The sequence below is a fragment of the Pantherophis guttatus genome, chromosome 1, assembly GCF_059756535.1.
Source record: "Pantherophis guttatus breed Tessera chromosome 1, ASM5975653v1, whole genome shotgun sequence".
NCBI classification, from domain to species: domain Eukaryota; kingdom Metazoa; phylum Chordata; class Lepidosauria; order Squamata; family Colubridae; genus Pantherophis; species Pantherophis guttatus.
In genome coordinates this window covers 109502120-109519135 of record NC_142063.1, presented here as the reverse complement: position 1 = coordinate 109519135, position 17016 = coordinate 109502120, and the positions used below count along the sequence as shown (strand labels likewise).

The 17016-nt window shown below is 36.7% G+C and overlaps 1 protein-coding gene across 1 annotated transcript in view; it reads right to left on the bottom strand.

Annotated features, from left to right (window-relative positions):
• LRP5 (LDL receptor related protein 5) overlaps positions 1 to 17016 on the bottom strand; it is a 121033-nt gene that overhangs the window by 21790 nt on the left and 82227 nt on the right. The window contains exons 8-16 of the mRNA XM_034416761.3: positions 13758 to 13974; positions 11197 to 11486; positions 10761 to 10987; positions 9666 to 9850; positions 7565 to 7888; positions 5229 to 5431; positions 2866 to 3077; positions 1880 to 2070; positions 481 to 690 (exon numbers count right to left, since the gene is read on the bottom strand). Of these exons, the coding sequence (XP_034272652.1) occupies positions 481 to 690; positions 1880 to 2070; positions 2866 to 3077; positions 5229 to 5431; positions 7565 to 7888; positions 9666 to 9850; positions 10761 to 10987; positions 11197 to 11486; positions 13758 to 13974 (2059 nt within the window). The remainder of the gene's footprint in view (positions 1 to 480; positions 691 to 1879; positions 2071 to 2865; positions 3078 to 5228; positions 5432 to 7564; positions 7889 to 9665; positions 9851 to 10760; positions 10988 to 11196; positions 11487 to 13757; positions 13975 to 17016) is intronic.

Genomic DNA, 17016 nt, shown 5'->3' with positions numbered 1-17016 from the left:
TATTTTATATGCAGTGATCATTATCAAATCAAGAATGATAAAACAAAGAAGTTCGATTTACTAACGTTTGACATATGAAGCCCATTTGTTTTTCTAATAGACATGGCTATTTCTTGATTTCTACTCACTTTTGAAAAACAGTGAATCAGAATGCCTCAGACAGATGAAATATATTGTTAGATTCACAATGTGAATATGGATTTGTTTTATTGCAAGGTACATGAAGTGAACAATGTGGTATAATGATAAGGACCTGGATTTGGATTAAGCTTTTCAAAGTTCAAATTCCCACTTGATCCTAGATCTCAGAGTATTCAATGCCAAACTTTTTTAGAGTAGACTCAAATAAAAATTTTCCTTCAGAGTTTAAAATTCCTATTAGAACTGACTCATGAATCTGAGCAGCAAGCTGAGAATAAAAAAGGGTAATGTAACAGGATATTGGAAAACATTAAGAATTTAATATTATAATAAACTTACAGAATTCCTCCATATCAATATCTTCAATGGCATGTATACCAGTTAGGTGAGCAATTCGACCTTGTATTCTGGTCCTCTTGTATCCATTGGTTTTTTCCACTCTTTCTATCATCTGCTGCTGCCGATCAATCCAGTAGAGATGATTTCCCAGAACAGTCAAACCCATTGGCTGGAGAATGTTGGAATCCTGTAATGTGACCCGGTTAGCCCCTGAAAGTATAACATAACTTTTGTCAATACAAACTTTCTTTTTTCTCTCTTTTTAGAAGGAAGATTTCAAAAAAAAAAAGTAATAATGATTTTTAAAAGTTACTATAGCTACTAGATGGTTGCTTGGCAAAAATTAGCATCTTGATTTTTTGTAAATGTTCTACACTTGACAGCCCTTACATGAGTAAAGTGAATACCAAAACAGACTGCAACACCTCATTAAAAGACCAATGAGAAAATAAGTACAACCAGTTTCATCTAATCCAGAAGGAGAACAATATATTCAAGTTATGTAGTTTCTTCTATAGAAGTGGTTTTCAGGTGAAATTATATTCAATGTCTCATAAGAGAAATATTTTATGAGCAATTTTTCTTAATAATAAGATTTCAGGTAGCATTCGAAGTAGAAGTGAATAATAACATTTAGAAAAGCGACTACTGTATTCTAACATATATTAAGCTAGAGAAAAGAATCAATTCTCTTTTATCCTAGTTATCTTTCTTCTTTTCATTATACCAAAAGGGCCCTACAGTGTTAGCGGTTTTGTTTTGTTGTCTTTTTATCCTTGCTTTTTTCTGTTTTTAAAATATGATTTTAGCAGAATTAATAAAATCTATATTGACATAAAAATACAAATCTGTTTCTAGTACAACTGTACTCCAAATTTTTATTATAGATTCATATTCCTGGCTTCTAAAGTCCTTCTGGCTCTATTAATGTATAATATTGCGTGTGTGTTTATTTAATTTATAGACTGGTTGGCTCCACTAGGATTCTGGGTAATATACAGAATAAAACAATTAAAACATTGGAATCAGAGGCAATTTCAAAAGCAAGTGTCCAAAAAAATAATACAATAATTTCTGTTGTTGGACTTCTGGAATCAGGACAGATTATAATTATCACTATCTAAAAACATTCATATTCTGTAAAGCAAATAGTTAAAAATGTAATGAACTAATTATAACCAAGGAGAAGAATAAAAGCTGGAAAGTTACAAAGAAAATAAGACAGGAAAATAAGTATACCCTCAGAAATCCTACTTTGGAGAAAAATCCATTCAGCATTCAGTTACAGAATTATCCGAGAATACTGAACTGGTTACTAACTTGCGCAGTTCACCAAAAGGTTCCATGGTTTGAATGGGACGCTCAGGACATTTTATGCAAAAAGGAGAGCACAACACACCTGATAAGTCGCAACTTTCAATCCGTTTGAGATCAGCATCCACCCAAAAGAGCTTCCCAAGTTTATTGTCAATCACTAGTGCAACAGGTCGAAGCAAACCAGTGGTGAAGAGCACTTCTCGTTCTGTTCCATCCAAGGCTGCACGCTCAATCTTTGGGGCTCGTTCTTGCATATTAGTGAAATACATGTACCTGACAACATATAAGAACAACTGAACTCTTAATATCTGGGAGACAAACATCATGTATAATTATATTCTCTGCCATTTTCTGAAGTTGTTTTCTGAGACTGAACTTCCTTTCTCAGCTTCTAGGGCAGATTAACTATGATCTTGTTTTGTACAAGGGAAATTCCAGTAAATTTTACGGCTAGAAAAGGGATATCTGAAATATACCGTCCGCTCGCTCCCAAGCCAAACTCCCCCGATGGACGTAGTACAGTTGGTTAAATAAAGCCAAAGGGATTGGGACTAGAAGCCTGTAGGCATGACCTCTCATCCTTCCCCTTCCCATCACAGCCCCAATAACAACTGCTCTGGAGGATTAGGACCACCCTCTGAGGCAAATGTGTGGGTAGAGATGAAATTGCTGTCCTCATTTATCTATATTTATTTAGTTTTATGATTTCTCTAGGAACTCAAGATTATAAAAATCCTTTCTGTGGATGGATATGTTATCAAGATTTTTTCCTATTATTCATTCAAAAGTTTCAACAATAAAAATAAATGCATTATTTCCAGAGACAAGAGCTTAATTAATCCCAGAAAACTGTTAGGTAGCTTTTGGTTTAAGTTAAAGGAGGTTAGAACAGCCTTGGTGGTCTAGCCATAAGAAACTGTCAGGCAGCCCTATGAAATTGGCTTAAAATATCCCAAGATAACAAGCAAAATAAATGTCTATATCCTATAACTAGCACGGGCAACCTCCATGGAACATTTTGCAACATTCAATGCAATATAACTTCTTAGAACTTGAGAGTATTCTCACCCTCGTTCTGCATTTACAACTATGGCCCTGGGCTTGTCATGATCTCCCCGTAAGACAACTCCAATCTGCTCGCCATTAAGTCTGTGGACATTGATTGTATTTGTAGCTTCACAGGTCCAGTACAAAGTATGGCTGAAAATATCAATGCTCAGGTCATGTGGCTGCTTTTCTGGATTTTGGCTTTGGTTGCGAATATTCATGACTGTGAAAGGCTACAAGGAAAAGAAAAACAAGAACAAAATAGATAAGATTATTTGATGTCACAGTATACAGAAAATTTGTTTAAAACGAAATAATAATTAGAGTTGTTAGAGAGAAAAAAATTCTAAGAATGTGATTTTATGCAATTCCATAAATCCCACTGAGTTCAATTACTTTTAACCCTAAGTAAGTGGTTACTGGATTGCAATTTCAATTGACCAATTCAGTAAAGACAATAATTCACAAAGATGTAGACAAAAAATCATAGCTTGTTTTTTCTTCGCTCAGTATTTTACCAGACTTTGAGATGAACTATTCTTTCTGAGAACAAATCCTCCACTTTCTAAAATGGTACTATCAGTAGCTGTTTTTATTTGTATATGTATTAAAAAATTCCTGCCTATTGAGGGAATGAAACAATCAGATTATTAAAAGAAAGAACTGAAACATTTAAGGCAAGAGCTAATACATTCACAATTTGCTTTTAAAATGATCTACTTTTAACTTTAAAACTACTAAATCCACTTTAAAACTACTTTTAAAGTTTAAAAGAGGTGATAGAAAAGAACTGACAGCTATTTTGGGATGTGTATTTGAATGTAGAATTAAAAATGACATGTCACAAGACTGATATGGAAAATATGTAACACAAATATGTTTACATATGAAACCAGCTGATATCTTAATAATTAAATAATAATAATGAAAAGGGACATATAGATAACAAATCAGAAAAGTGATTTGGATAACTGTCTTATCTTAGATTTACAAAAAATATAAACTTATTAAAGAGGTTTCTGAGGACAAAGGGGAAATAAAAAATATTTTGGGACAGTATTTAAAAGGATTAAAGGTCAAGGTTCTTAAAAGCAAAGGAAAGGAATATAAAATTGGCTTATTTGATCAATGTTACAATATATGTGTTGTTGTTCCTGATAAATTGTTAAAATTGTTTGTACTTGTCTTTATGAAGGGGAAAGTAATTCCTCTACATATTTCTTTTCTTTTTTTACCATGTTTTTCTCTTTTCTCTTTTTCTTTTTTCAGGTACCTTTTTCTTTTTATATTTTTCTTAGGTTGTATTAATTTTTTATCTTTGTATCTGTAAATGTTAATAAAAATTATTGTAAAAAAAGGTGCTTGGGTCAGAGAAACCCCAGGGCTGTAAAGACAGCAATAGCAAGCTATTGATGTATTACTGTAAAGAAAGCTAGAAGTTCATGCAGGCCCCAAGAGGCAAGCTTACTTTTTTCTACATGATTTCAGGAAAAAAACAACTGAGAAATATCTGGTTATGAATATTAATATTTAAAACCACTAATTAACAGAGGCTAAATATGAAGTACCCCAATCATCAATATCACTGCAAATCTGCATACTAAAAATGTCGCAAGAAGGAATTCTTCAAAGTGAAACTCTTTTGCTTCTACAGAACAACAGACTGCATTGTAGCAAGTAGTCACCAATGTAATTTGCACCTAAGAAGAGCACTAATGGGAAACAATTCGGCAATTAACGCCTAGCAAATATTCTTCAAAGAGCAGGCCTGACACTAGAGAGCCCCTCCTTGGTACAAACAAGATTTCATTATCTGGTAGAAAATATTACAGCAAAATTTATCAAATTAGCCCAGATGGTCCTTTCCTACACCTCGTCCCCCAATTCTCATTTTTACAGAACACAAACTAGCGAAAATACATTCTTGGATGTATGAAAATGCACACTGAACATTCAAGTATTTTCCATAGAAAAAGAACTTTACTGCAGCTTGCCAAGAAAGAAATAATAAAGGGGCTCCATCAGCAACAGCCAAAATATGACAGTATAAATAGAAGGTGCTTTGATTGAAAAGGGCCTTTTTCCCCCTTTCTACTTCTTCAGAAACGTCCCAGTTTGGAATTAGCAGCCTTCTATCACAGCAAGAAAACTTTTAGGGTAGGAGAGGAAAAACATTTAAGTATTTACTTCTCACCCGCTAAGATAGCAAGGTGGGTTTTTTCATTTTTTGGCTTCCTTTCAGTTTAAATCCTGTAAAGGAAGTCTTGTTTTGGAAGGACACTGCAGGACCAGGTTGCAGAAAACATCCATACAGTATATTGCTATCAATATGCTGCATGTATATGCTATCAGTTTAGGCACATTTACAAGATAAAAATACTTGCCTGACTACCGTCATCTTTCGCCCTTTTAATAATGTTTTGGCGTCCATCTACCCAGTAGATGAATGCATCAAGTGGATCATAATCAATGGCTTTAACATTTCTTAGGCCATGGATGGGAAGAATGATGTCTGGACTCTGCTGATCATCTGGTATCATCCGACTTATTGCAGACCTCTGACTGAATAGTAAGAAACTACTGGGTGCTAAAGGTAGAAAAAAAATGAACACAATCCAAATAACAATATTGGTAAAATTCTTTTGGAAAGTAAATTACACATTTGCAAAAATATCAAAGTATAATCCTTCTATGTCCATATTTTTGCTAATACTATTATTGGTCACAGAATGACATGATTTCAATCCCATCTTCAAAGAAAACACCAGAATGATTTGCCAAAAAGTCTGATATATTTCGCATTACCAGATATGGGATAAAATGACATCTATGATCTTCAGTCCAGTCCCGGAAGGTATCCAGGGAAGCCTAACTCATGCAAGATTAATTAAGAAGACTGGTCTGCCTCACTTTCCCAGGGATCCTCTCTTGGAGGATCATGCAATGCCAGATCCAGGGTTTTTTTTAAAGGCCCTTTTGGGTAGGATGCCCTCTACATCTACCAATCTCAACTTCTACCAATCTTATTTGTTGAATCTGAATCATTAAAGAGAGATCCAACCTAGAACTAAGGAGAAATTTCCTAACAGTGAGAACAATTTGTCAGTAGAATGTCTTGCCTCCAGAAATGGATGGATGCTCCATCATTGGAGGTTTTCAAGAAGAAATTGGATAACCTAGAATAGTATACAGTCTCCTGATCATGCAGGGGGTTGGACTAGAAGACCTCCAAGGTCCCTTCCAACTTTGTTATTCTATGTCCTATGTTCTTCATTGCTGATGGCATATGGATGTGGGTGAATCCAGCTCTTGCCAAATTATAAGAGAGGCTCCCATCTCTCTCAATGCTTACTTGCATAGAAGGGACAGATGCATAAAGAATAACAGCAAGAAGCAGCAGTCAACCCAAGGAGTACTGGGCCAGCACTGGGTTCTGTTAAAACAAAGGACTCAGCAAATGTCAACTTGCCATTCAAGCCAACTGTATAGGAAGTAAACGCTGCTGACATTTTCTGCAAAATGTTCAGTTTATTTTCAGTGTATAACATTAAATAGTACTCCTCTTACTGACAAGCACTACCCCAAACAAAATTAAATCCTACCATTATTACTTGCATCAACTATATCTTTAAAATAATTGCAGTGTTTCAATTTAGATCCTTTAAAAATGAATTTAGAATTCCTTTCATTTAATGTGTTTAACCAAACTTTCCCTTTCCCTCCACCCTGAAGCAAAGCTGGTGTTACTTTAAATCACAAAGGCAGGTTTTTGGAAAACTCTGAAATGGACAACTGTTGGCAATCACCCTTTATGTTTATTTTCCAATACTGTTTTGAATCCAGAATTGTGCTGAGTTTTATCCAGTTGCTTTAATGATAGGTTTATTGTTAATTTCATTTTTTTGTGTTGTTTGTTAACCGATATCTGAATTTCTCTTCTGGTTGGAAAACAAGATAATGATTTTTCTATAAATGAAAATTAAGGCATTTATCGGGAGAGATGCAGACATCTATATATACAGCCATAAGTATCTAGTGTGCTAGGAGGACATGTGGATTTAGTAAAAATTATTCAAGTTTCGTTTTTAACGCTACTTATTTTTACTCCTTTTCATTGCCACCCACTAGGCTCAACCCTGGACTGAGCAACATGACAAAATTGCTAGAAGCTGCTGCAATGCCAGCAGAAAAGAATTAGCCCTTTCTTTTCATCTGGAAGGTTGCAGGATGAAAAAACCCACTCAGCCAGGTTTCAGGTATCAGAAACAAATGGGCTGGCAAGATGCCCTTGGAACAGGAACTATGCGGTTCCTTTGTGAAACCTCTCCTCTTTTAAGTTCTGTTGTAGAATCCTTGACATTCCTCCCATTCTACCCTGGGCTTACTGGAACCAGGACTCTATTTTGATGGAGGAAGGCCTGGAACTAACAGAAGAAGAGCGAGTGCACACTCCCAAGAACACTATGTTCTTTAGCTGCTACTCGGCTTCTGGCAAGAATAGATGTGAATCATTCCTATGGTTCGTTCCAGCAGTCTGTCCTTCCCACGCAGATAGGCTACAGATGCAAAAATGTTGTCTTCCTGGAAGTGTTGGACTATAACTTTCAGGATCTCAACCAGCACATCCACGATGAGAGTTGTAATTCAACCTATTTAGAGAATACCAAGTTGGGATTGGTAGACAACTGAAAATATTTAGAGAGCTGCAAAAAATACATACAACTGCAGTTCCGGGTCTTGGGATCCAAAGTGTAGTGCGATGCACAGCCACATCTATAGCCATTGGGTATGGCCAGGCACAACTGCCCGCAGTGTCCATTATTTTGCGCACACTCGTTGAAACCATCCTGTCGTGATGAATGGAAAACTAATATATCCATCACAAAGTCCAGACGATTCTGAATAATTGTTCGATTCCTCCCATTTGTTTTGTCAGCTCTTTCTATACTGTGGAGGTTCCAATCTGTCCAGTAGATGAAGTCACTGTACTGAGTTAGCCCAAAGGGGTGAGGTAGATCATCTGCTATTATTTCCCTCTCTTGCCCTGAAAGAAACAACCCATATGTTGTTAATCAACACAGAGATTCAAACCATGATAGCCAAAAGATTAAAGGTTGGATGAATTAACTCAAATTTTTACTAGTAATGTTTAATTATCAATTAATATAGGTCATCTATCTCTGCCATTTGCTATTCCTTTCATCTTTTTGAAAGAAGCATATAAAGCAGTACTTCCTGTCAGAGTACATTGAAAAAAATTGCCCTGGACAATTATGAATCCCATGGTCCCCCATGGTCAAACACAATACCTTCATTAATTTTATTTATAGTCTCAGACCAATTAAAAAAACAATGGAATATAGGATGTTCTCTTGATCATTCATTCCTTTTTGATAATTATTCATCTCAGACTAATGGATAGTTGACAATCATAAAAACAATTACAATATAGTTCAAAATTTAATATATATGGCAGCTAAGAAACAAAGCTATCACTGATGAAAGCTTTAATTCTATAAAAAACCAGAAACAAAACGATACAGTTTGGGAAGTATCTTTATTTCACCTAAAGAAAGTCCTATCATAGGAGCAAACTTTCAGTTAAGTACTGACTATTTTCTGCTGCAAAGCTTTATCAAGGAAAATATATGCTGGTACATTAAAGATAGAAAAAAAAAAAAGTTGTGCACTGCTTCAGATTTGATTCTAATCAGTGCTTTGGGGCATGCAATTCCTTAAACCAAGTGTGTATTTTTCCATGCCTGTATAGCAAATTTCCAGATGATTAGCATGATATGTGTGATGGCTTCCACCATTGTCACCAATGTTTGAACTAAATCATATCTATACTTCTAAAAAAAACATGATCTGTTGGTGAAAGGCTTTCTCGTGATACTTTTTACGGGAAAAAAAGGAATGCTAGACAAGCTTATGAGATATAACTACAGTCAGGCTATATCTATTCCCTGCTGACTGTAAGAGCACAATATCTAAAACAATAATGTGATATGTATGTACATGGTACATATACATGCACATACCCATTAGGCCTATGCAGAAATCTAAATTTGAAGGACAAAAGATGGGCATACACCGGGCACCTTTTAGGAGCACCTTCAACTAAGCAATTCATTTCCCAGTATCTCGTGTCAGCTGCAGAAAAGCAGCAGCACAAACCTAAGAAAAGATACAACTGTTTTAAGATGCTCCTTAGCACCATAAAGATGCTACATCTGTACATCTGTGTGACCCAACTAATATATCTGTACATATTTGTTTGTTTTGGTGTTTGTTAATTACGGCCCCTTTCTCCCGCCCTACACAATTTGGTAATTATAGGGGGATTCAGGATATTACTTCATACTGGAAGAGACCTCAGGTGGCTTAGCAATGCAATAGTTGGAACACCTAGTACAATCAGCTCTTCTGAAGCAAGAGATGGGAAACATTCCAGAGAGATGTTTTTGTCCACTGTATTGTTCACATCCATAATTTGGACACCGGGACTCCAAAACTTTCCAACTACTTTTGGTAATACACTCTGGTTTGTTGTTGCTTCTATTTAATTACTCTTCCAAAGTTTTGGAACAAATTACAAGGAATGAGAAATCGTATTCAGAACTTAACGTAAAACCAAGTTTTGGGGGCTACTTAAACAAAAAGGCTGCTATACCGTGCTCCCATGTGATCAGTTGATCACATCTTTGTCTTAAAGATAAATAAATAAATTCAGGATCTTTCTTCAGCATGACATACCACCCATAGCTTTCTTTACTTATTTTTATGCCACATCTACTATATTTTAGATATTGGCAAATTACCTAGCATATTGGATGACTCAATCATGCTTGTGTCCAGATCGGTCCAATAAAGTCTTTGATCCTTGTAATCAATGGTAAGATCGTTGGCACGTCCCACCTTATCCACCAGCATGATGCTATTTGTTCCATCCATGTATGCTCGAACAATTTTGGGTTTTCCTCCCCACTCTGTCCAGTACATATACCTGTAATGAAACAAAAATTGGAATGATTCAATATTTAATTTGTAGCAGAGCAATTGCTTGGCTTGCAGGTTGCCTTATGAGTTCTCAGAAATGGGGAAAAAAATTCTACTATGTTTCAAAACAATTTATTTTGGATGTTTGCACATTATTTGGGGGAGGCACGGGTCTCCCAGGGACCATGGATGCATTTGGAGTGGTATGAGTCTTAGATGTTTTGGGCACAGTCACCCATCTGGATACCAGGACTTTTAAGATGATAAAATGGTGTCTCAAAACTAAGGTTTTTTGTATCCACTGCAACACTTAAAATAACCCAAAGCTCAAAGTTGCAAAAAGGGCCAAATATAAAAACTGCTTTTTGGAATACATGCACTTGCCCACCCCTACTCTAGAACCATGCAAAAGAAACAGAGGCATGATCCCCCGCCCCCATTGGCTACATAACTCGCAATGAATGTTCTCCATTAAGGACAGTTCTCCCACAGGAACTGTTATTTGTCCTTTCCTATACAGCTGGTTCTCACTTACTATCTCATTTAGTGGCTGTAAAGAAAACAGCTTTGCAACAAATCCTTGCATTTATAACCTTGGATGTCTTGGTTGAGAGAAAATCAAATTAAAATGTTTGCCCTGCTTAATACACATACCACAGCAATACAGAAATCTTCCCTTCTGCACAAAAATTGAGCAAAAAGTTCAAAGTCAGGCACAAGGAGGAACCCCAGCCCCTTACCCCACTGCAGTAGAAATGGAAATCAGAGCAGGACAGAAAAATTGCAATTCTGTAAACTTTTGGGAGACTGGAGCCTTCCTCCATCAAAATGGCATAATTTGGGGAACGCATTTGCAATTAAACTAATAAACATTAATAAACACCAAGTTTGGGTTTGAGGTTTTTTTTTTTCCTTACCCTTTTGATGGATCAAGAGCCAATGACCTTGGATTGTCCAAATCTTTCCACACAAGAACTTGCCGGAATAGCCCATCCAACCGGGCCACTTCAATCCTATTGGTTCCAGTATCTGCCCAATAGAGATTCTTTCCCATCCAATCTACAGCCATGCCTTCAGGGTAATCTAACCCAAACTCAATCACATGTTCGAGTCCACTTCCATTCATAAAGGCTCGGCTTATTGTCTGCAAAACCATTTTAAAAGATGACAGAAATTTCAGAATACAAAAGAATTTAAACAATTAATGGCTCAGTGCAAAGTATTATGCAAGACAGGGCTCCCTCAAGGATTGTTTTATTTTGTAAGATTTAAACAACAAAATATTTAGAACCAAAATGTTGTTCTGGAAGGAGTCCATTAGAACAGTTGGTTAACAAAGCAAACCATGAATACCTTTAAGCTAATATCTGTCCAGTAGATTCTGTTGTCAGATACATCAAAATCTAGAGCAGAAGCTTCTTTCACACCCGTAAGAGGAATGGCAACATCATTGTTGCTGGCTCCAAGAGAAATCCTATGAACAGCTGCCCTGCTGGTGAAGACAAGGAAAGCTTCTGGGATGATGCAGGTCCTCATATCACTAAGTAACTCCAGTCCAATTGGACAGGCACACCTGCACTCCTGGGGTGTGAAGAAGCACAGGTGGCTGCAGTCGCCATTATTCTCAGCACACGGATTTGTCCCTAAAAAGAAAAACAGTTCTCTGAAGGAAAAGAAAAGCTTGGCAAGGACAGGCTTTAGGTCTTAAAGCATAGGCCCTTCCACGTTCAAAACAGCTCAAGATAAACTCTGCCCCATGTCTTCTAGAATTGTCTAGTGAAGGAAACTGGGTTAAAAGCTTTCCTCCATTTATTATTTATCTCAGTCTTAGACAAGATTTGAAAGTCCTGGGCTGAAAATTCACTTTAATGAAATTAAGTTCAGCAGATATCCCTTACAATATCAATGCATTGCAGTCTCAGTCCCTTGTCTCCAATATTTATTAATTTATCTTACAGTTTGTTGAATTAATATGCATTTTTCAATATGGAAAAATATGCCCATAACTATCAATTAAGAGTCAACACAATCTCCAAACCCAACCAACAGCATCAAGACGCTGCAACCAATTTCAGTTTTCTGTTAGACAGTAAGTATATTTCTGTTTCTAGTTGGACCTATTCATTGGAGTCTTCCTAGATGACCTCCTATAACTTTCCCAACAGCCCAACATACCTTTTGCATCAAAAGTATAATTATTAATTATTGGCCCACATGATAATTCCAAATACGACAAAGATAGTAAACCAATTTCTGAAATTAAATCTATAGAGAATTCCAATAGGCAGCAAACATGATTCAGTAAGATATGACAAGCAGTTGTAATAATGATTCAGCATCTGGATGATGAGCAGATGATAGCTGCATGAGTAACTCTCTACACATATTTTGGAGTGTGAAAATGTGTGAAACTCAACAAAATTTCATGGGATTGAGTGAAAATGTATCCTTATAATAAGAGCTAATAATTTGGCATTATGATAATGGCTGTTATTGTTGCAGTTTCAAAGAAAAGGTTATTGAAAAGAATCACAAAATTTAAATTAAACTTAATTGATTTTTATGGCAAAGTTCCATTTAACATTAATGAAAGAGTAAAACATTCCTTCTTTTCACAATAAACTTTTGGAATATTATAAATTTCTTTGTGCACTTAGGTGTTAAAACCTGTGGAGACCCCTTAAGTATTTTCCATGTATGAATAATAAATTCCCAACCTTTGCACTATTTTGACTTGTAGTTTATATCACAAACTTCAGCTCATCCCAGATGCTTATGGTCTGGGAATAGCAGCCAATAAACATTTTTTGAAAATGTTGCCTGTGTCAGTATGGTTGAATACTGCTATGAGGAAATGTTAAAAAGATGAGTGAATCTTAGAGAACACAGTGAGATGGGATAGAAATATATCTAAAGCCCTAATTAGGCAAATGTAATGGATGCACATATACATAAATCAGGAGCCAAGCTTTCATGTTTATATTCTCTCTCTCTCTCCCTCTCCCTCTCCCCCCCCCCTCTCTCTCTCTCTCACACACACACACAGTGTAAATATGTGTGTAAAAGATACAGTTATTTTCAGTATGATCCTTCAATCTGCAGACATGAGGAATATTAATGGCTACTCTCTTTATATACCTCCATACTTAAACTAAAAGCTTCTCTGGACATAAACATAGGTCAAAACAGCATAATGGGATTGGTAGCTAATAATGTGCGCCTTTTATAACAGAAGGTATTGCGTAGAGGATATTTTGTAGCCCAACTGATACATCCCTATAATCATACTTATTTCTCATTTGTAAGAATACATGATAAATTATTCATGTTTACCTCATAAAATGACCTAGGTAGCATGAAAAAGAAACAAAATAGAAATACATCAGCACTATTCAAAGACCTTAACAAACCAGGTGGCTGTATTCCCATTACAGCATTTCTCCAACCATTTTGGAGTTCCCCAGTCCCTTAGAGAATGGATACACTGCAAAGATGAAAGAGGATCATGCCAGTAATTGAGCCCCTTCAACACAATATCCAAATCTCACACACACGTCCATTGGTTATGCCTTTTCCCCCATCACTGTCATGAAACACCCTTGGCAGTTGAAATAACATGCAGGTGCAACCCAGGTCCAACAGGAGAACATAGCTAACTGAAGAGGAGATCGGCTACTCTCCTTCTCACCAACCAATGGGTTCAAAGTTATTTCACCAAATAAGAAAGAGATCACTGAGAACAACTGGCATGCAAGTTCTCAGACCCCTTTACCTATCAGAGAGTGAATCTGCAAGAAGGATCCCAATTTTTATAGTTAATCTTAACACTGGTTACATTTCCTATTAAGCAACTCTTCACTGCAAACATGAGGAGTGGAGCGTAGTCCAAACCATTGGGCAATGCCCTCACTTACCCTCTGCTCTGGTGACACTTGTTGCTTTAAGACCCATCAAGTCCGGCAACTGATCAATGATAATGTCCCGACTTGCCCCCTTCTTATGAACCCTTTCAATACTTCGCCTCTGCCAATCTGTCCAGTAGATATATTCACCAAGTAAAGTAAATCCAAATATATGAGGAAGTTTATCTTCTATGAGTGTTTTTCTCATGGTTCCATCAAGGCTTATTACCTGTAAAATATAAATATATGTATATATAGTTCAGCTATAGTAAACAAGCAAAAAAAGGAATATTCTGTATGAAAAATTTATTTTGATGGAAGTGGTTAAGAGATTAACATGTGATCAATCCTGCAATCTGTTTCAAACACAGGAACCAAACTCCTAATTTATTGAAACAAAAATATTTCTAGTTTTCCTTAATTCTATTAGCCAGCTATTATTATTATTAATCACACGGGAATAAGAAACTTGTAAATCATTCATAAACTTAGGCAATTATTATACATTTTAATTCTCAACTATTGATCTTGAAGTGCAGAAGGCTGTAGGACTTAGACAACTTTCACTGATCCTGAAAATCGTAAGCATGGGTCCTACCTAGAAGATCATCAGGGATTATTAGCGCTTTAGACTAGATTAATTTTTTTAAAAAAATCATGAAAGATGGTCCTGGCAAAAACTTGCACTACAAATAAAAATACATGGATATAGTCCAACTATATTCTGTGAAAATTATATTTTGTGAAAACTTGATTTTATTTACTCATATTAAAATAGAAATAATTCAATTTCTATTATTCCTCCCATCTACAATAATATTATCAAACCTCCGCAGCTATTAGATCTGTTCCTAACACTGTGCAACCTCTCCCTTAAGAGCTGAATATTTGGGTTTGAACGACCATTTCAATCTACTCTTTAGAAATAACCCAACTTAACCCTGTATTGTTGATACATATCACTCATGCTATTTTGCTGAGGTAAGCAAAATACAGAAATGAAGAAAGAAATTGTTAGCTAAGGAATTCAAAACATAATTTTAAGAAAGGTAAATATAGCTAAATCTATGCTGATGAATATTCTTGGACATCCAGGTAAAGTTGTCTGAAGGTTGAGTCATGGTTAGTCAATGTCCAGTTGACATGACTCAACCTTCAGACAACTTTACCTGGATGGCTGGAATTTTCATCAATATATTGCAAAGTGCTTGGGGAGGAAACTCCTGAGGTTGGTGCAGGAGGAGTTGGTACAGTCCAACAATACCCTGCCTAACTAACTTGCTATGACTGAAGCTTCTTAGACGAGCAGTGGAATGTCTCAAACTAACAGGAAAAAAAATCCAGTTATCAGGACTCAACCTTCAGACATCTAGTTTAGATCTTTGCACAGGTTCGCCTGGTGCACCAATTGCGACCCTACTTGGATCGGAAGGCTCTCCTCACAGTCACACAAGCCCTTGTCACCTCATGGTTAGATTATTGCAACACGCTCTACATGGGGCTACCCTTGAAAAGTGTTCGGAGACTACAGTTGGTCCAGAACGCAGCCACGCGAGCTGTCGTGGGTGCACCTAGATACACCCACATTACACCAATTCTCTGCGAGCTGCACTGGCTCCCTATTGGTCTCCAGTCACAATTCAAGGTGTTGGTTATTACCTTTAAAGCCCTACATGGCTCAGGGCCAGGTTATCTTTGAGACTGTCTTCTGCCACATAGCTCCCAGCAACTGGTAAGATCCCACAGAGTTGGTCTCCTCCGGATCCCATCAGCTAAACAATGTCGGCTGGCAGGCCCACAGGGGAGGGCCTTCTCTGTGGCTGCCCCAGCTCTCTGGAACCAGTTACCTCCTGAGGTCCGGACCATCCCCACCCTATTGGCCTTCTGAAAAGCGGTGAAGACCTGGCTTTTCCGGCAGGCCTGGGGCCGTTGATCTCGCTCTTGTGATCTGGCGAGATCCGGCCATGAATGGTGTGAATGAGTTTTTAATGTTTTTAATTTTTCAATGTCTTTTTATAATGATTTTTTAAATGTATTGTGAGCCACCCTGAGTCTTCGGAGAGGGGCGGCATATAAATGTAATTAATTAAATTAAATTAAATTAGTTTATATTCATTAGACTTTCGGTTACTGTGAACCATCCTTGCTTCTACAATATCTGCATGTTGTCTCTGTCTCTGAGGATCTCATTAACTCCACCAAATCACGTCTGTTTTGGTGGTTGCAATCATTTTCTTGTGACAAGGAAATCTATAGAACATTGATATAGGTCCATAATATCTCCTAAGTATTCAAGCACCAGTGAAATCTAGCCCTATAATAGTCAGAGGTGGAATGGTATCCTGAATTAGAATATATTATTAACTCATTTTGAATGCACACAAACTTGTATATTTAGATATATACACACACAGTTCAACTACCTTCTTCTGACAATGTTGTGGTCCTACTGTAAGGAAACTAAACTATATTTGAGTATTCATTTGAAATTCATACACAAAATTCATCCTCTGCTGTTTTACCAAAACTATTTTCAGAATTTGGGGGGGGGGAATTAACTAGTATTTCCCCTACACACACACACACACACACACACACACACACACACACACACACACACACACACACTGTTTACATCTTTCTCTTTACCCTATAAATTCCCACACTATCTGATCTCCAACATGTATAGGATACATTGAGAACAGAACATTTACCAGCTGTGGAGGGAACTGTGAACCACAACAGATTTATAAAACAAGAAACTTCAATCTCTGCTTCTTTGTAATTATGTTAATAAACCACAAACCTAACCAAAACAAATATCTACTACGTACATTTCCTTTTGCATGGGGTTGAAGAAAAATCTTAACAGAAGCTTTTCTAAAATTTTGACAAGTGAGACTTGGTCTGGTGCAATTTAAAAACACAGTCTGAAATTAAGCTACAATTATTTTAGCACTAGCTTCTCAGATATTCCAAACAGATTTCAACCCTGGGGACTTCTCCAAATCAAGCTCTAATTCGTTATGAAAGTTTTCCTTCTGTCAAAGTATGTTAATATCTACCGCATGTGCACTAATGCGTGGCTTGGCTTTTTTCCACATCACCCAAGGGTCAGGCTTATAAGCATGAAGCAGCCTTAGGGCTGCCAGGCAGCAGTAGGGTAGAAAACTGCCTTGTTAAAGATGTTACAGTCCCTGACAAATCAGAGATCGAGACAAGTTTTCCTTTATCAAAAGGCTTGATAACTTTCCCAAGAAAATAAAATGTG